The 18,823-nt window shown below is 41.1% G+C and overlaps 1 protein-coding gene across 4 annotated transcripts in view; it reads right to left on the bottom strand.

Annotated features, from left to right (window-relative positions):
- The window catches only part of LOC122550577 (proton-coupled amino acid transporter 4-like), a 192,589-nt gene extending 179,315 nt beyond the window's left edge, over window positions 1-13,274 (bottom strand). For 2 of the 4 annotated variants that reach the window (XM_043691517.1, XM_043691519.1), the window contains exons 1-2: window positions 12,768-13,274; window positions 791-914 (exon numbers count right to left, since the gene is read on the bottom strand). In XM_043691517.1, the coding sequence (XP_043547452.1) occupies window positions 791-914; window positions 12,768-12,789 (146 nt within the window). In that variant the 5' untranslated portion in view covers window positions 12,790-13,274. Of the gene's footprint in view, window positions 1-790; window positions 915-2,132; window positions 2,217-12,767 lie in introns of those variants that run through there. The other 2 variants (XM_043691520.1, XM_043691518.1) reach the window with 2 other exon arrangements.
- Window positions 13,275-18,823: the final 5,549 nt, after the last annotated feature.

The raw sequence follows: 18,823 nt of genomic DNA, 5'->3' as shown, positions 1-18,823 counted from the left end.
GACCACATACATTTCCATCCAAAACACTTCTACATATTATAAACAACAACAGAGCACCAGCACTGATCCTTGTGGAGAACCAATAGTCACAGACCTACAGTCAGAAAAACACCCTTCCACAACCAGCCTTTCTTCAATGACCAAGCCAAATTTATACACAACTAACCAATTCATCTGAGATCCCACGTAATGTAATCTTCTGGACCAGCCTACTGAGTGGCACCTTGTCAAATGCTTAAGTCAAGTCCACATAGACAACATCCACTGCCCTACCTTCATCAATCACTTTTGTCACTTCCTCCAAAAACTCAATCGAATGTGAGACAAGACCTTCCCTGCACAAAGCCATGCTGACTATCCCTAACAAATCAATTATTTTCCAAATGTGAGTAAATCCAGTCCCTAAGAATCTTCTCCTATAATTTTCCTACCATTAATGCAAGGCTCACTGACAAAAGATGTCCTAGATTACCCCTGATGCCCTGCTTAAACAAAGGAGTAACAATGTTAGCTAATATGCAGTCATCTGGGAGGGTGCTTGTGGCTAAACTGCATTCAAGGATATCTGTCAAGGCCACAGCAATCTCGTCTCTTGCTTCCATCATTATCCTGAGATAGGTGCCATCAAGTCCTGACAACTGCATGATATGTCATTGTTCTGACCTAACAAGTTAATTTGGTATAATATCTAGAAGCAAATTAAATGTTTGTGAAAAGATGAGAAGAGTTCATAAAAAAGTTTCATGAAAACATAAAACATTAATCTAATTTTAAGATAACAAACACTTACGAAATTCCCTCTTCATCAGCAGGTTGTCGCAATTGTAAGTCTGTTAATTCAGGTTCTTGTTCTTCATCTGATACACCTTCAGAACTATGAGTCACTTCAATTAGAGGTTTCATAACGTCCATGTCTATAAAAGCAATACACAATTATTTTTGGATCTTCATTATTACAGTATCTTTTGATTAATCTGGATTCATGTGTTGCACAGATTTTGAGAAAGCAACATGACCAGTAACATAGAATTGGAAAAGAACTTGAAATCCATTTACTTTAACTCATAAAATTTCTATTCCTACAGACATGTGAAACTTATTCAGAAAGAATTAATTGTACACTAATGAACACTAAAACCTGCAGAAACTGCAAAGTTAAAATAAGTGCAGAAAATGCTAGAAACATGCAGTTGGTCAAGCAGCACCTGTTAAGATCAGAACAGTTAATACTGGTGCACTTGCAGGAGAATGTCATTCATCAGTTGGAATTAAGGATAAAAAATGTCAATTAAGTTTTGATCAGTAAACATACCATTACTTCACAAATCATTAAAACAAAAATGTTAATGAAGATTGTGTGATTGTGCAAAAAAATTCAAGGAATGTCACTCTTTCTTTAAAAAAGAATGCAGTTATAAAATTGGAAATTCCCCCAAGAGCAATACCTTTACCTGCATATTAGGAAATGTAAGAACATGCAAAAAATTTAAAAGCCATGCTAAATGTAGCTTTTGAAACTTTGATATTTTGATGATCTGTACAATTGGTCATGCCATACATCCATAAACATTCCATTTCTTGGTATACAGAGCTGTCTCTGTATCATTCATCATCATGGTAATTCTATCCTTTTGTTGACACCACTGTCCCAGCAAATGAGTTGGAGGCAGAATCCAGCTAATGGCAGGACTCTAAAGAATGTTCGCTGCATAGTGATGTGTAGCAGTATTTGAGAATTACTATTAAATATGGCAAACAAAATTCATGCATCCAAATTAGAACCACTTTTAAAGCAGTGCAATTCCTCCCAACAAATGCAGCGAGTGGAAGACAGTCACATAACACAAATTACTTTTTAGTTAATCACAATCAATTAGTAAGGTCTGAATGCTGCCACAGTACCAAATAGGTCAAAGTCACAAATGACACCCTACGTGATTGTGACAAAGGTCATTTACCCACAAATCCTTCTAAATCTGTCGGCAGCTTTTGACACAGTTGATCAGCCTCCTCTTATGTCACTATTTCAATGTCCATTTGCACTCACCTAGTACTATTCTTATTTATCCAAGCATAGCCAGAGAAATGACCTGCTACAGGTTTTTTCACATTCCTACACTATTACCTCTTACCCAAAGTTCCGACCTATAACGTTCTCCTACTTGTCTTGCATTCTTTCCTTCAGCAATATCATTGAAAACAGAATTGAATCTGCATTGTAGTTCCCTTCCACATGACCACCTTTCTCAAGCAGTCCACTTGTACCAAATTGACTAATTGCTTATTTGACCTTCAGAATGTGACAAGCAGAAATTAGCCCCACCTGAACAGCTGTTGTTTTCAGTCCACACTACAAACTTCAACTCTGTTGCTGGCAATTGTGAGAATCTCAATCAGGCTGTTCACAATCTAGTGTCATACTTGAGCCCAAAATTAGTTTCTAACTAAATATCTGCACCATCACCAAAAATACTCATGTTCACCTCTGTAAAAATGTTCATCTTGCTGCTGAAATACTCACCACACTAGCTGTTACCTCTCTATTACACTTCCAATGCAATTCTTGCCAGTTTCTATCCTCCATTCCTTCTAAGTTTAAATTTATTTTAAGATTCAAATTCATGGCTGAAACTCTGGATGCACATGCGTGCATGTAGACAAGTACAGCATATCTCCTTCCTGAAAAGCCATTAATGAAACAGATGAAGTGTAAACACTTGGAAGCAATGTAGGGTGATAATTTGTCTGCATCATAAAAAAGAGAAGAGCCCTTGTTTCATCAAATCTGCATTGGTCAAAAACAAGCATTTAATTATTTTAATCTAATTTTCCAGCATTCAGTCCATAGCCTGTATGCCTTGACATTGCAAGTGTACATCTAAATATTTTTAAAATAGTATGAGGATTTCTGCCTCTATCACCCATACACCGTGAGCTCCAGATTCCCACCAACCTCTAGGTGAGAAGAAATTTCCTCACATCCCCTCTAAACCTCTGGCCCTTACCGAAGACCTATGCCCCTGGTCATTGGTGCCTTCACCTTCCTTCCTGTCTACCGCAACTATGGTCCTCACATTTTTATATATTTTAGATCGTGACTCTTCAGATCCAAGGAGAGCAACCCCAGGCCATCTAATCACTTTTCATAATAAATTCTCCAGCCCAGGAAACATCCTGCTAAATCTACTCTGCATCCTCTTCATGTAATCACAACCCTTTTATAATGTAGATTCCAGAACTGCACACAATACTCAGGCTGTCACTTGTACAGTTTTACACAGTTTCAGCATAATCTTCCCGTTCTTAAACTCTGTTTCGCAGCTAATAAAGGCAAGTATACCATATGTCTTCTTAACCACTTAATTTGCCTGCTATGCCAATGGAAAAGCTCAGTTGGACATGCATTACCAAGATCCTCAGTGCTTCTCAGGGTTCTATTGTTTACCATGTATTTCATTGCCTTGTTTGTCCCGCCCATATGTCATCTCACATTTATATGTATTGAACTCCTGACCAGCTAACCAACCTGCCTCGATCTTCCTAGAATGTAATGCTATCCTCCTCAGTCTTTACCACCTGAAAAATTTTCATATCATCCTTGAACATACTGGACAACCTCTTAACACAAACTGCAAGGGCCCCAGCAATGATAGAAAAACCTCACTGAACATGGGCTTCCAGTCACAACAACATCTCTCAGCCATCATCTACTGCTTCCTAACACTCAGCCAATTCTAATTATACAAATTTCTTTCATCTCATGGGCTCTTGAAAGTACACTATCAGTCTCCCATGGGTGACTAGCAAAAGCCTTGCTAAATTCAAGTAGACCATTTTAAATTTATTGTTCTCATTCTACACACCTAGTCACCTCTTTGAAAAATTCAAACAAGTTGATCAAATATGACCAGCCCTTAACAATGATGTGGAAGTGCCAGTCCCAACTGGGCTGGACTGGGCGTTCCCTCCCAGTTGGGGAACACTTCAGTCATCAGGGACATTCAGCCTCGGTGACCATCCTCCAAGACAGACTTCGCAATATGCAATAAGGCAGAGTGGCCAAGCAGAGGCTGATAGCCAAGCTCACTACCCATGAGACTGGCCTCAAGTTTAGGTTCATGTCACACTACAGGTGACCCCACTACACTATACACTCTCACAAGCACACACACTCAATCATGTAAACCCTCTCTCATACACATGCTCTCTCTCAGACACCCTCTTGCAGGCTTCTCCTCCGTTATACTCAGGCACACACTCTACCAAGCATGCACACACGCAAGCACACACGCTCTCATGCGCACTCACTCTCACTCTCTCTCACACATGTACACACAAAAGCCAAGGGGTTGAATTTGCATTTACAGAATTGTATTTGCGGATACATTCTATTTTTGATCAAAAAGCACACAACCTGCAGGCAGTCAATTCATGTAACATTTTATAAATTCCTACTTTGAAAATAGAACCAGTCTGACTCAAGACTGGGATACAGACAGACTCTAACCTCACACATCCCCTAGAAGATGTCATTTTTTTTGTTAAAATCTTAAGTTATCTTGAGAACGTAATTTAACAGAAGTTCTGGGATTTACATATTAATGAACCAAAACCTGCAACCCATTCTAAAAGATGAAAGACTTCATAGTAATCTTGGTTTGTTCAATATATTGTTTCAATTACATGACACTGATCTTTTGCTATAAATTCTCTTAGATCCTGCTCCATAGCCACCTAAAAGCTAGTACTTCAAATTAAACCAGTTGAATTATAACCTGATGTTGTGTGATCCCTTAACAAAACATTGCTGACTGTTCTTGATTAATCCCTGCCTCTCCAAATTAGGGTTCATTCCATCCCTCAGAATTGCATCCAATTGTTTCCTCATCATTGAGGTTAAACTGACTAGCCTGTAGTTGCCTGGTCTATCCCTTGCTCCCTTGTTGAATAACAGTACCACACTGATTTTCCTTCAGTCCTGTGGTCAGAGAGAAACCAAACATTATTGCCAGTGCCCGTGTTATTTCTTCCCCAGGACACATTTCACCCAGGGTTCATATTAAGCCTGCCAGACCACTCAGAATCTCCTCTCTATCTAAGCTAATTTTTTTTTAAATTTATCACTCCTTCTCACTGATTTCCATACACCCAGTGTCCCTCTTACTAGGGAACAGTGATGCAAAGTTCATTTAGAACATTCTTATGCCCTACAGCTTCATGTGTAAATTACCTTGTGGTCCGTAATGGGCTTTAATTCATTCTAGTTATGTTTTTACCCTTCATGCACTAGTAAAATACATTGGGATTTTCCTTTATTTTAGCTGCCATTATCATTTTGTGCCCCTTGTTCCTTCTCTATTTCCTTTTTAAATTTCAACTTGCACATTCTATACTCTTAAAGTCATAGAGTGATAGAGATGTACAGCATGGAAACAGACTCTTCGGTCCAACCCGCCCATGCCGATCAGATATCTCAATCCAATCTAGTCCCACCTGCCAGCACCCAGCCCATATCCCTCCAAACCCTTCCTTGAGCCCTTAAGCTTTCCTCCAGAAGCCTTTTTTCTCAATCCTATATATCCCTCAAAATTCAGGGTCTGCTGGATTTGTTGGTCCCACTCCCTCTTTATAGGAACATGTTGGCTCTATTCTCTATCTATTTCCTTCTTGAATACTCTGGCCAAATCTGATCTTATTAATATTGGCCTTCCCCCAGTTTAGAACGTAGAGTTCAAACTCGTTCTTGCCCTTTTTGATAACAATCTTGAATCCACCAGAGTTATGATTGCTGTCTGCAAAATGTTCCACAACTGATACTTCAACCCTGGTTGCATTACCTAAAATTATGTCCAGGCCTGCCCCTCCTTCATAATAATATCCATTTCTCAGGTGTCTGTGGGACATCAGGCTACACCACATTCTGTGCACTACAGTACTCCTAAGCAATTGATATCCTTGATTGATGTTTCATTTCCATGTTCTGTTAATATTCCTATCATATGGTTCCTTTTAAACTTGGCAGCCTTTCAATTCTAGTATCTTCGCTGACATTTTGTGGTATGTGATGAAAGTACACCATTCATCTCGCATTCAAGTTATAAGTCAGCGGAGATTTTTCGTAGACATTTTCATAGCATCTTATTACTTTCGGGATACCACGCATTTCAGTACCCTCTACACAAGATGAGACTCATGTAAGCCAAGGAAAGAAATAGCATGCCTCTGCTACTGACAAACCGTCCCTTCAGTACAAAACATCTAAATCAGAAGTGAAAATTAGAATACTTAATGCAACATCTTGTACAATGACTGAAAATGAGGGAAAGAAAGATGAGATGAAGAGAGGTGAGGAAAAAGTCCTAGATTTCCAGTTATACTTAAAATGTAAAAGAATGAGTTTTTCTTCATGTCAGGTAAATTTAGAGAGACCAAGAAATTTGTTTTGTAGCCAGTAAGACATGACACGGTGTTTAAAATTCAATTAGTTTTACGTAAATAAATCCTAGCTTTTTTCGGAGTTTTTAGTGAGTATCTGGTGGATAGATATCACACTTCTTTATACCTACTGGTTGCACACCAAATCCAGTGCTGATGTACCAGTGTTACTGTGCTTCAGGAGCAACACCGAAATTGACTGCAACTTCCTTATTCTTTATCCATTTTCAGATGACAGAGGTGTCAATCTAGATCTTGAGGACTTAATGAACAATTGAAGGTATTGCATCTGATGTGGTCTACATGAACCACAGAAAGTCTTTTGCTAAGGTCCCTCATAATAGCCCAATCAAGAAAATAAGCCCATGGGATCCAAGCTAATTGATTAAGAGACAGGAAGTAGAGGGTGATGGTAAAGAGATGTTTCTGGGGTTTTGCAGGGTTCAGTGCTGGGATCCTTACTGTTTGTAGTATACATGACTGATTTTGGAATTAAATGTAGGGGATAGGGTCAAGATGTTCATAGATGACACAAACATTGGGAGGCAGTAAATATTGAGAAGGACAGCCATAAACTGCAGAAGGATATCAACAGACTGGTCAGCTGGACAGAGCAATGGCAAATGGAATTCAACTCAGAAAAATGTGAGATAATGCACTTCGGGAAGGCAAACATAACAAGAGAGCCCACTCTAAATGATAGGATCCAAAAAACTACTGCAGTTCAGTGAGACCTTGGTCTACTTTCTCATTGATTCCTGAAGGTAGCAGGGCAGGTAAATAAAGTGGTTAAGGTGGCATCTGGGATGTTTGCATTTATTAACTAAGCCATAGAACACAGATGTCACACTAGAATTACATAAGGGAGGCCAGCTTACAGCCTCCTGCCTATCTAGCATCTGCAGTTCTTTTAATCTCTAAAACTACATAAAGAGCTGGTCAGGCCACACTAGGATTCTACTTGTAATTCTGGTCACCACATTGTAGGAATGCTGAATCTGCACAAGAAAGAGTTAAAGGAGATTTACTCAGATACTGACCAAACTTGAGGGTCTGAACTATGAGGAAAGATTGAATAGGCTTGAGTTGTTTGCCTTGGAGCAGCAAAGATTGAGAAGAGACCTGACAGAAATGTATAAGATGATGAGACGCAGATAAAGAGGATATAGGATAAAGAGGAAAGCATTTTTCCGATTCATATTAGGGTCAATAATTGGGGGAAAGTGAGGACTCCAGATACTGGAGATCAGAGCTGAAAAATGTGTTGCTGGAAAAGCACAGCAGGTCAGGCAGCATCCAAGGAGCAGGAGAATCGACGTTTCGGGCATAAGCCCTTCTTCAGGAAACTTCAATAATTGGGGGCATGGATTCAACAAAGAAGGTAGAAGGCTATTAGCAGAATTGAAGAGAAACGTTTTCAACAAGAGTGTAGCGGGAATCTGGAACTCTCTGCCTGAAAGGGTAGTTCAGTCACAAATTTTCAAAATCTTTCAGTATTTAGAGATTCATTTTAGGGCAGCATGGTGGCTCAGTGGTTAGCACTGTTGCCTCACAGTGCCAGGGACGTAGGTTCAATCCCAATCTCAGGAGTGTGTCTGTGCGGAGTTCTGCCAAATGTTCCAGTTTCTTCCCACAATACAAAGACATTACATGTTATTTTTCATCAATCCAAAGGAAGTTACGTGAATTGGCCATGCTAAATTGCCCATAGTGTCCAGGAATGTGCAGAGATAGATGGATTAGCCAAGGTTAATGTGTGTTTATGGGGCTAAGGTGGGGGATGCTGGGTCTGGCTGGGATGCTCTTTGGAAGTTAGGTGCAGACTCAATGGGTCACTGCACTGTAGGCATTCTATGATACATTTACACAGCCTCTAGGGCTATGGCCAACAGCCAGAAAATTAGATAAGTATGGTCAGGTCTTTGTTGACCGGTATGGGCACAATGAGCTGCATGACCTCTTTGTGTGTTGTAAATGTGGATGAATCTATAAAATGGAAACAAGCTTCAGTATTACTCAAGCTCGATATCGACTTAGCTTATTGGTTCTGATTGCAAGATTAAGAACACTTCTGATAACTAAGCATACGTACATGGGAAGGTCAGACAGTGTTTGGCAAGTGATGGGTATACTGTGGTAACATCATTCATGAGTAATCCACAGATCAGGGCTCATGATGTTGGGATATGGGTTGAAATAATCAATAGAAAATCTTGAAATTTTAATTCAATAAAATCTGGAATTACAAGCCCATCTAACTATTGTGCATTGTCACAAAATCCATTTGGTTAATTAACATCCTTCAGGGAAGAAAAACTGTCATTCTTATTTGGTCTGGCTTGTATGTGACTGCAGACCCAAAGCAAGGCTATCAACCCTCATATACGTCCTTTAAAAATGGCCCAGCAAGCAATTCAGCGAAGGGCAATAAATGCTGGTATTGATTGAATGTGGACATCACTGGGAATGAATAAAAGGAGTATTGCTTAATTTTCAGCATTCACAGTATTTTGCTTTTGTACTGCCCGCATAGCCTCACGCAACATATAAATTCCATACAGACCCACTGAGGTGTTACCTACAATTCAAAAAGAACACTGAAACACTTTGGACATCCTGACAAAGTGAAAGACAATACATGAATATGCGTTCTTGCCCTCTCAACATATCAAGAATTTTGGAATATTCTACAATCAGAAACTAATGCCAAATATGTTGATAACTTTAAAGCCAAGGCCAACAGAGTTCTGTCATCTAAAATGCAAAAAGGATATGTGGAAACTATAGAAAAATTGATTTTAAGTCTCAGAGCAATCTCGATCTCATGAAATTATTGAACAAACTTAAGGAACTAGCTTTCTTCCTATTTTATGATCCAAATTGCTTCAGGAAAAGTTTCCACAAATGAGCTTGTCTTTAAATAGAAATGTTATTTGATAAGCAGGAGACAGTTAAATATCAGTTTAATATCAAGAAAACCAGCACCATTTTGCATAATTGTATTAATTCCAAGTTGCTCATGCCATAGTTGCCTACTTCAATGTGAAGCAAACAAATACAACTAAATATTTTTCTTTCAATCCAGCTTATTCTCAGTCCTATCCTGTTGATGTTAAGGCACGTTCCTTCATAGGTTTTTCTGAGCCAACAATGATGCAAACTATAGAAACAGACCATGCAGTCCAACTCATCCATGCCAACCAGATATCTGAAATAAATCTAGTTCTATTTGCCAGCACTTGGCCCATATCCCTTTAAACCCTTCCTATTCATATGCTCATTCAGATGCCTTTTAATTGCGCAATTGTACCAAGCTGCAACACTTCCTCTGAAGCTCATTCTATACACGTACCACATTCTGCATGAAAAGGTTGCCCCTTAGGTCCCTTTTAAATCTCTCCGCTCTCATCTTAAACCTATGCCCTCTAGTTTTAGACCACAGAGAAAAGACCATATCTATCCACCATAGCCATGTTCCTCATGATTTTATACCTCCATAAGGTCACCCCTCAGCCTCCAACTCTCCATGGAAAATAGCCCCAATTGATCCAGCCTCTCTCTATAGCTCAAACCCTCTAGCCCTGGTAACATCCTTGTAAACCTTTTCTGAATCCTTTCAAGTTTCACAACATCCTTCTGATAGGAAGGAGACCAGAATTGCATACAGTACTCCAAAACTGGCCTAATCAATGTCCTGTACAGCCACAATATGGCCTCCCAATCCTTATACTCAATGTACTGACCAATAAAACCAAGCCTACCAAATGCCTTATTCACTATTCTATCTACCTGCGAATCAACTTTCAAGGAACTATGAAACTGCTCTCCAAAGTCTCTTTGTTCAGCAACAGTCCCCAAGACCTTAGCATTAAGTGTATAAGTCCTGCTCTAATTTGCCTTTCCAAAATGCAGCACTTCACATCTATCTGAACTAAACTCCAACTGCCACTCTTCAGCCCATTGGCCCACTGGATCAAGATCCCAATGTACGCTGAAGTACCCTTCTTCACTGTTCACTACACCTCCAATTTTGATGTCATCTGCAAAGTTCTTTGAAGAGGTGACAAGTAGGTTAGACTGGGGAAACCCAGTGGATGTGGTCTACCTGGATTTCCAAAAGGCCTTTGATAAGGTGCCACACGGGAAGCTGCTGAGCAAGGTGAGGGCCCATGGTGTTCGAAGTGAGCTACTGGTATGGATTGAGGATTGGCTGTCTGAAAGTAGGCAGAGAGTTGGGATAAAAGGTTCTTTTTCGGAATGGCAGCCGGTGACAAGTGGTGTCCCGCAGAGTTCAGTGTTGGGGCCGCAGCTGCATTATATATTAATGCAGCACTTCACATCTATCTGAACTAAACTCCAACTGCCACTCTTCAGCCCATTGGCCCACTGGATCAAGATCCCAATGAAGGGACTGGGGGCATTCTAGCAAAGTTTGCCTATGATACAAAGTTAGGTGGACAGGCAGGTAGTACTGAGGAAGTGGGGAGGCTGCAGAAGGATCTAGACAGTTTGGAAGAGTGGTCCAGGAAATTGCTGATGGAATTCAACGTGAGCAAATGCGAGGTCTTGCGCTTTGGAAAAAAGAATACAAGCATGGACTACTTTCTAAACGGTGAGAAAATTCGTAAAGCCAAGGTACAGAGGGATCTGGGAGTGCTAGTTGAGGATTCTCTAAAGGTAAACATGCAGGTTGAGTCCGTGATTAAGAAAGCGAATGCAATGTTGTCAAGTGGACACAGCCTTAGAATTAGGGGGGGTAAATTCAGAACAGAAATGCGGAGAGATTTCTTCAGCCAGAGAGTGGTGGGCCTGTGGAATTCATTGCCACAGAGTGCAGTGGAGGCTGGGACGCTAAATGTCTTCAAGGCAGAAATTGATAAATTCTTGATGTCACAAGGAATTAAGGGCTACGGGGAGAATGCGGGTAAGTGGAGGTGAAATGCCCATCAGCCATGATTGAATAGCGGAGTGAACTCGATGGGCCGAATGGCCTTACTTCCGCTCCTATGCCTTATGGTCTTATCGTCTTATAACTAATTAACCATACCTTCTACGTTCACATTCAAAACATTTACATAAATGATGAAAAGCAGTGGACCTAGCACCAATCCTTGTTGCACATGGCTGGTCACAGGCCTCCCGTCTGAAAAACAACCCTCCACCATGACTCTCTGTCTTCCACCTTCAGACATGTTCTGTATCCAAATGGCTAATTCTCCACGTATTCCATGTGAACTAACCTTGCTAACCAGTCTCGGGGAACTTTGTCGAATTCCTTACTGAAGTCCATACAGATCACCTCCACCACTCAGCCCTCATCAATCCTCTTCATTATTTCTTCAAAAAAACTCAAGCAAGTCAGTGAGACACTATTTTCCATGCTCAAAGCCATGTTGACTATCCAAAATCAGTCATTGCTTTTCCAAATACATGTAAATCCTGTCCTTCAGGATTCCTTCCAACAATTTGCCCACCACACCCTGTTACATTTTGAGTTGAATCCCTTACAAAAATAGGCAAGACCAAATGTTTGACCACATATCTTAACCAAAACAAAATTTAAGACATCCCTAGTTCTGTCTTATCTGACCACAGCCACATATGAGAAAAATGAACACTGATAAAAACAGTTTTAATTCCAAAAAGATACACCTGATGTCAAACTTTGTTTCTAATATATGAAGGAAATGTTCTAATTTCAACAAGGTAGGCTCATGGAGACTCAGAATTATACAGCATGGAAACAGTGCCTTCTGTCCAATCATCCATACCAACCAGAAATTGTTGTCAAACTTTGCTTCTAATGTATGAATGAAGCTATCCACATTCAACAAAATAAATTATTTCACATTGCATCACAGAGATATTTAAAATGGAAAAAAATACTCTTTGGTCCAACTCTTCATTGCCACCAGATATCCTAAACTGATCTAATTCCCATATCCCTGCAAACCCTTCCTTTTCATGTACCCACTCAGATGTCTTTTATATCCAGGGTACATTTATAAATTTCAGTGTTGGACAAATGGCAAATAATTAAAAAGAAGCTAGTCTCTTTAACCGAAAAACAAAACGTTCGCACCTCCAAATGTAGTCAGTTTCATCATAAACAACATTTGTTTTTATTTTGCTTTCATGGAGGTTCCTTTTCCTCCTCATAAGCACAGCAACAGTGTGATTTTACTTGCAATGAATGAGCCGATCGGTTTGTTTTTGATGTATTAACCATGAGTTCTGCAGTGCTGTAACCCATAGAGGAAAGCCACAGCAGCCAGTAATCCCCAGCCCCCTGGCCTCAGCTCCTGCCCCAGTAATACCGATAGCCCAATTACCTATTTCCTCCCCGGGCTCCATGTCAGTTGCTGCGCCACGTCACACGCCGTCTCCTCCTAAAACCGATTTCTTTGCTCCAAAACAATCCTAAGCAACAAAATAAAACTGGCGTTTCCAAAAATAAATTTTGACAGGCCGCCGCTCGAGATGAACGTGAGCCTGATGTTATCCTCCCACTTAGCAGCAAACATTAACTCCTTGGAGGAGGCAAATTCAAAGAATAAAAGTCCACGATGCTCGCGTCGATCTTCGCCGGCCTCAGCTTCACAGTTCTGCTGCTCACACTATCAACCACCGGTTTGAACTGCAGCACGAACCAGGCATTGATCAGAGAGAAACACAGTCACTCTGTGAGAATGAAGACCCTTTGCCATCCCCAGAGCACAGAGACGGCGCATGTACACTCCCTGCTCCCCACAAAGCCGGACTACGCGTGCGCAGCTCCTGCCTCCCGCTGAATGTGAATGCCTGTGAAAGTGAATGTGCAGTCTCTCGACTCTTCACTGAATGCCCAAAAGATATTTAAATGTAACGTTCTGTTTTCTTATAGAGTGAGCCCATTGCATTTTCCACGCAGATTTTCGTCCCTTGGTTTTAATTTCCTGATTCACTTGTCTAGACACTTTTATCCGTTATTCCAACGAATTTAGTTTTATCTCACGAGACCTTTGGAATGTTTTTACAGCAGTTTTATGGCTTCAAATGCCCATAAAGTATAGAAGTAGAATTCGGTCATTCAGACCACCAAGTCTGCTCTGCAATTTGACCATGCCTGATGTGGTCCTCAATCCCATTCTCTTGCCTTCTTCCAGTAGCATTTGATCCCCTTGCTAATCAAGAACCTATCTATCTTTTCCTTAAATATATCCAATGATTTGGTCATCATAGCATTCTGCAGCAACCAGCTCCACAGATTCATCATCTCTAGCTGAAGAAATTCCTCATCATCTCAGTCCTACCGGGTCCTTCCTTCACTCTGAGGCTGTACCCTCAGGTCCTAGTATTCCCTACTAGTGGAAACATCATCCATTCTATCCAGGCCTTCCACTGTTCTCTAAGTTTCAATGAGATCCCTTCCTCATCGCAGATGAGTAGCATAGAGAAGTTTTCCCATTTAGAAAACAGTCTTCATGTCAAAGTGCATAACCTCACCCTTGCTTAAATTATATTCCATCTGTCACTTCTTTGCCCACTGTCCTAACCTTACAAATTCTTCTGCAGCCTCCCTGCTCACTCAACACTATTTACCCCTCCGTCTATTTTTGTGTCACCTACAAACTTAGCAACAATGCCCCCAATTCCTTAATTCAGATCAGTAATGAATAACATGATTAGCTGTGGTCCCAACACTGGAACTCTTCTAGTCACCAGCTGCCATCCTGAAACAGATCCCTTTAAATCCATTCGCTGCCTTCTGACAGTTAGCCAACCCTCTATCCATGCCAGTACCTTGTCCCTAAAACAATGCACTCTCATGTTATTTGACAACATTCTGTGCGACACAATATCCATGACCTTCTGGAAATCCAAACAGATTATGTCTACTGGCTGTGCACAGTGGCTCAATTGTTAGCGTCAGGGACCAAGGTTCGATTCTAGCCACTGTTTGTGTGATATTTGCACATTCTCCCTGTGTCTGTGTGGGTTTTCTCCAGGTGCTCTGGTTTCCTCCCACAATCCAAAGATGTGCCAGGTTGCATGGATTGGCCATGCTAAATTGCCTGTACTGTTCAGAGATGTGTAGGTTAGGTGCATTAGTCAGGATAAATGTAGAATAATAGGGCAGGGTGGGTCTGGATGGGTTACACTTTGGAAGTTCAGTGTGGATTTGTTGGGTCAAATGGCCTGGTTCCACACTGTCGGGATTCTAAGATCTATCTTGCTCATTGCCTCCTTAAAGAAATCTAATAGACTTTTAGGCATGGACCCCACTTGTTGAAGCCATGCTAACTCAGCTCTTTTTGGTGCAAATTGCAAAGAAACCCATCACTTGCAAATCAGCTAGCAATAACTCAACCAGTAATATACAATGTGCGTTTATATATATTATTATTACTATTATTGGATAAATTTAAGATGATTCAATTGGAATGAATTTTCAATCTGAGTAACATGCAAATAACCATTTGGCACAGAAGCAGTGTTCCACTCTCTGGGTCAGAACATTATGGTTCAAGTCACAACTGCTACAGAGGTGTGCCCTATCATGTCTGAACAGGTTATTTTGTTATTTTCTGAATCAACCTGTTCAGAAACATTATTACACACCTCTGGAGCATGTGGGATATGAAGCTGGGCCTCTTGAACAAGGTTTTTATGTTTTCTAATCAACCTGTTCAGAGATGTTATTATCTACCTCTGAGACTTGAATCCATCTCTAGCTGGCTCAGAGGTGGGGACAACACCAGAGAACTGTAAACAGATCATTTCTTCGTAATTCATTTTATCCAGAAATCCTTTCTGTGTTTTTTATATACATATTCAGGTGTGCTATTACATACAACTGAACTTTTTTCTCATCACCAAATCATCTGTGGTTCTTTTCATCTATTTGAGGTGGCACTTTGTCTCAGTGATAAGCACTGGTGCTTCACAGTGCCAGGGACCCGGCTTTGATGTCACTCTTGGGTGACTGTCTGTATGGAGTTCGCACATTCTCCCACTGTCTGCACAGATTTCCTCCAGTTGCTCCAGTTTCCTCCCATAGTCCAAAGTTGTGCAGGTTAGGTGGATTGATCATGCTAAATTGCCCATAGTGTCAAGGGATGGCCAAGCTAGATGAATTAGCCATGGGAAATGCAGGATTACAGGGAGTGAGTGCAGGTGTGGGTCAGGGTGGGATGCTCTTTGGAGGGTCAGTGTGTACTTGATAGGCTGAATGGCCTGGTTCCATACTGTAGGGATTCTGTAGAACATAGAAAAATACAACACAGAACAGGCCCTTCGTCCTAGGATGTTGTGCCGAGGATTAATTAGATTAGATTACAGTTTGGAAACAGGCCCTTCGGCCCAACACGTCCACACCGACCCGCCGAAGTGCAACCCACCCATACCCATACATTAACCCCTTACCTAACACTATGGGCAATTTAGCATAGCCAATTCACCTAACCTGCACATCTTTGGACTGTGGGAGGAAACCGGAGCACCCAGAGGAAACCCCACGCAGACACAGGGAGAATGTGCAAACTCCACACAGTCAGTCGCCTGAGGCGGGTATTGAACCCGGGTCTCTGGCGCTGTGAGGCAGCAGTGCTAACCACTGTGCCACCGCGCCGCCCACCAATCCTAATGTAACAAAAAATAATCTTACCTACGCACCCCTCAATTCACTGCTGCTCATGCGCATGTCCAGCAAGCGCTTAAATGTCCTCAATGACTCTGCTTCCACCACCATCACTGGCAACACATTCCATGCATTCACATCTCTCTGTGTAAAGAACCTACCTCTGATGTCTCCTTTATATCTTCCTCCTAATATCTTAAAGCTATGACCCCTCGTTCCAGTCAATCCTGTCCTGGGGAAAAGTCTTTGGCTATTGACTCTATCCATGCCTCACCTTGTATACCTCGATCAGGTCTCCTCTCTTTCCTCCTTCTCTCCAGAGGGAAAAGTCACAAGACAAGCCCTCCAGTCCAGGCAGCATCCTGGTAAACCTTCTTTGCACCCTCTCCAAAGTCTCTGTATTTTCCTATAGTAGGGCGACCAGAACTGGACACAATATTCCAAGTGTGGTCTCACCAGGGACTTGTAGAGCTGTAGTAAAACCTCATAGCTCTTAAACTCGATCCCTCTGTTAATGAAAGCCAAAACACCACATGCTTTCTTAAAAACCCTGTCCACTTGGGTGGCAACTTTGAGGGATCCCTCAGTTCCTCCATACGGCCAAGAATCCTGTCTTTAATCCTATAACCAGCATTCAAGTTCGACCTTCCAAAATGCATCACTTCGCATTTATCCAGGTTGAACTCCATCTGCCATTTCTCAGCCTAGCTCTGCATCTTGTCTATGTCACACTGCAGCCTGCAATAGCCCTCAATATTATCAATGGCACCTCCAATCTTTGTGCCGTCTGCAAATTTACTAACCCACCCCTCAATCTCCTCATCCAAGTCATTTATAAAAACTACAAAGTGCAGAGGCCCAAGAACAGAGCCCTGCACAACACCACTCAACACTGACCTCCAGGCAGAATACTTTCCATCTACAACCACTCTCTACTTTCTGTCAGCCAACCAATTCTGAATCCAGATAGCCAAATCTGCCTGTATCCCAAACCTCCTGACTTTATGAATGAACCTACAATGGAGAACCTTATCAAATTCCTTGCTGAAGTCCACATACACCACATCTACTGCTCAACCTTTGTCGACCTGTCTTGTCACCTCCTTGAAGAACTCAATAAGATTAGTTAGGCATGACCTGCCCCTCACAAAGCTATGCTGACTGCCTTTAATCACGCTATGCTTTTCCAAATAGTTGTAAATCCTATCCCTCAGTATTCTTTCCAAAACCTTGCTAATCACAGACGTAAGACTGACTGACCTGTAATTGCCATGGATTTCCCCATTACCTTTCTTGAAAAGTGGAACAAAATTCACCTCCATCCGATCCTCCGCTATGACTCCTGTGGAAGCAAAGATCTTCACCAACGGCTTAGCAACCTCCTTTCTCACTTCCTGAAGTAACCTAGGATAAATCTGGTCTGGCCCTGGGGACGTATCAATCTTAATGTTCGCCAAAATTACCAGAACATCAACTTCATTAAGCTTGATCTGTTCAAGCCAATATCCCAGCTCCTTAAAGTTCTCATTCACAACAGGTCCCTTTCCTTAGTGAAAATGGAGGCAAAACACTCATTTAGGGCTTCCCCTATCTGCAGAGACTTCATGCACAAGTTCCCTACGCTATCCCTGAGCATCCCTACTTTCTCCCTGATCATTCTCTTGTTCTTCACGTATGAGTAAAATGCCTTTGGGTTCTTCATAATCCTTCCTGCCAAGCCTTTCTTGTATTCCCTCCTGGCTCTTGTCAGTCCATTTCTGAGCTCCTTTCTAACAAGCCTGTAATCCTCTAAAGCTGTGCTATATCCTTGCTTCCTCCACCTTACATTAGCTGCCTTCTTCCTTTTGACGAGAAGCTTCTCTATTCTTGTCATCCAAAGCTCTTTAATCTTACTCCTTCTTACCTGTCTTACAGGAACAAATTTGTGCATCACTTGCAACAACTGTTCCTTAAACAGTCGCCACATGTCTACTGTGCCCTTTCTGTGGAACAATTGCTCCCAATCTGTAACTATTCCCCACCATTAAATTATAATTTTTTCCAATTATTCAAATTATATGCAATGCCCAGCAATGGCCGAAACAGGTTGATTTTTTTTTCTTATATCTAGAAGTACTCTAACACACAACTGATTTTTTTCCATCATTATATCACTCATTTCTTTCCATCTATTCACCCCCACCAGTAAATTATTCATTTTCCAATTGACTAATTTATGTCCAAAGATCATTAAGGGCAATGCAAACCATCAAAGCTGAGGGAGAGGTTGAAGGGAGAAGGGTCTAAATCAAAATGAAGTTGAAATAAGCTAAAAAGGTTAATTAAAAATACTTATAAAGGAGGAGTAACAGGAACAGACCAATTGGCTCCTTGAGTCTGCTCTAGTAATCTAATCTAATCTAATCTAATCATTAAGATAATGTCTGTTCAAAATGGTGTGGCTTCATATCCACAGTTACACCTGCACAATATGCATTGACCTCCTTGTTAAACATAAACATTGTTAAAGTTCAGACATCAGAATGTTCTTTGTCTTGGTACTTAATGGATTCAATTTTTATGTAAATGTGTGCTCCAGGTCTCGTGGTGCAGTGGTAGTGTATATGCCTTTGTTTAGAAGGTCTGGGTTAAAGTCTCATTCTTACTCTGGAGTTGTGATATGTCTGAACAGGTTGATTCACAGTGACATCTTGCCTCAACAATATCATGTATTAACTATGTGGAGCATAGACACAAACACTGACACATTGTGAGAGCTGGGAGAAAATG

Source organism: Chiloscyllium plagiosum, chromosome 6 (assembly GCF_004010195.1).
Source record: "Chiloscyllium plagiosum isolate BGI_BamShark_2017 chromosome 6, ASM401019v2, whole genome shotgun sequence".
In the NCBI taxonomy this organism is placed as follows: Eukaryota; Metazoa; Chordata; class Chondrichthyes; order Orectolobiformes; family Hemiscylliidae; genus Chiloscyllium; species Chiloscyllium plagiosum.
The sequence above is the reverse complement of the archived record's forward strand: the minus strand, read 5'-3'. Positions and strand labels throughout refer to the sequence as shown.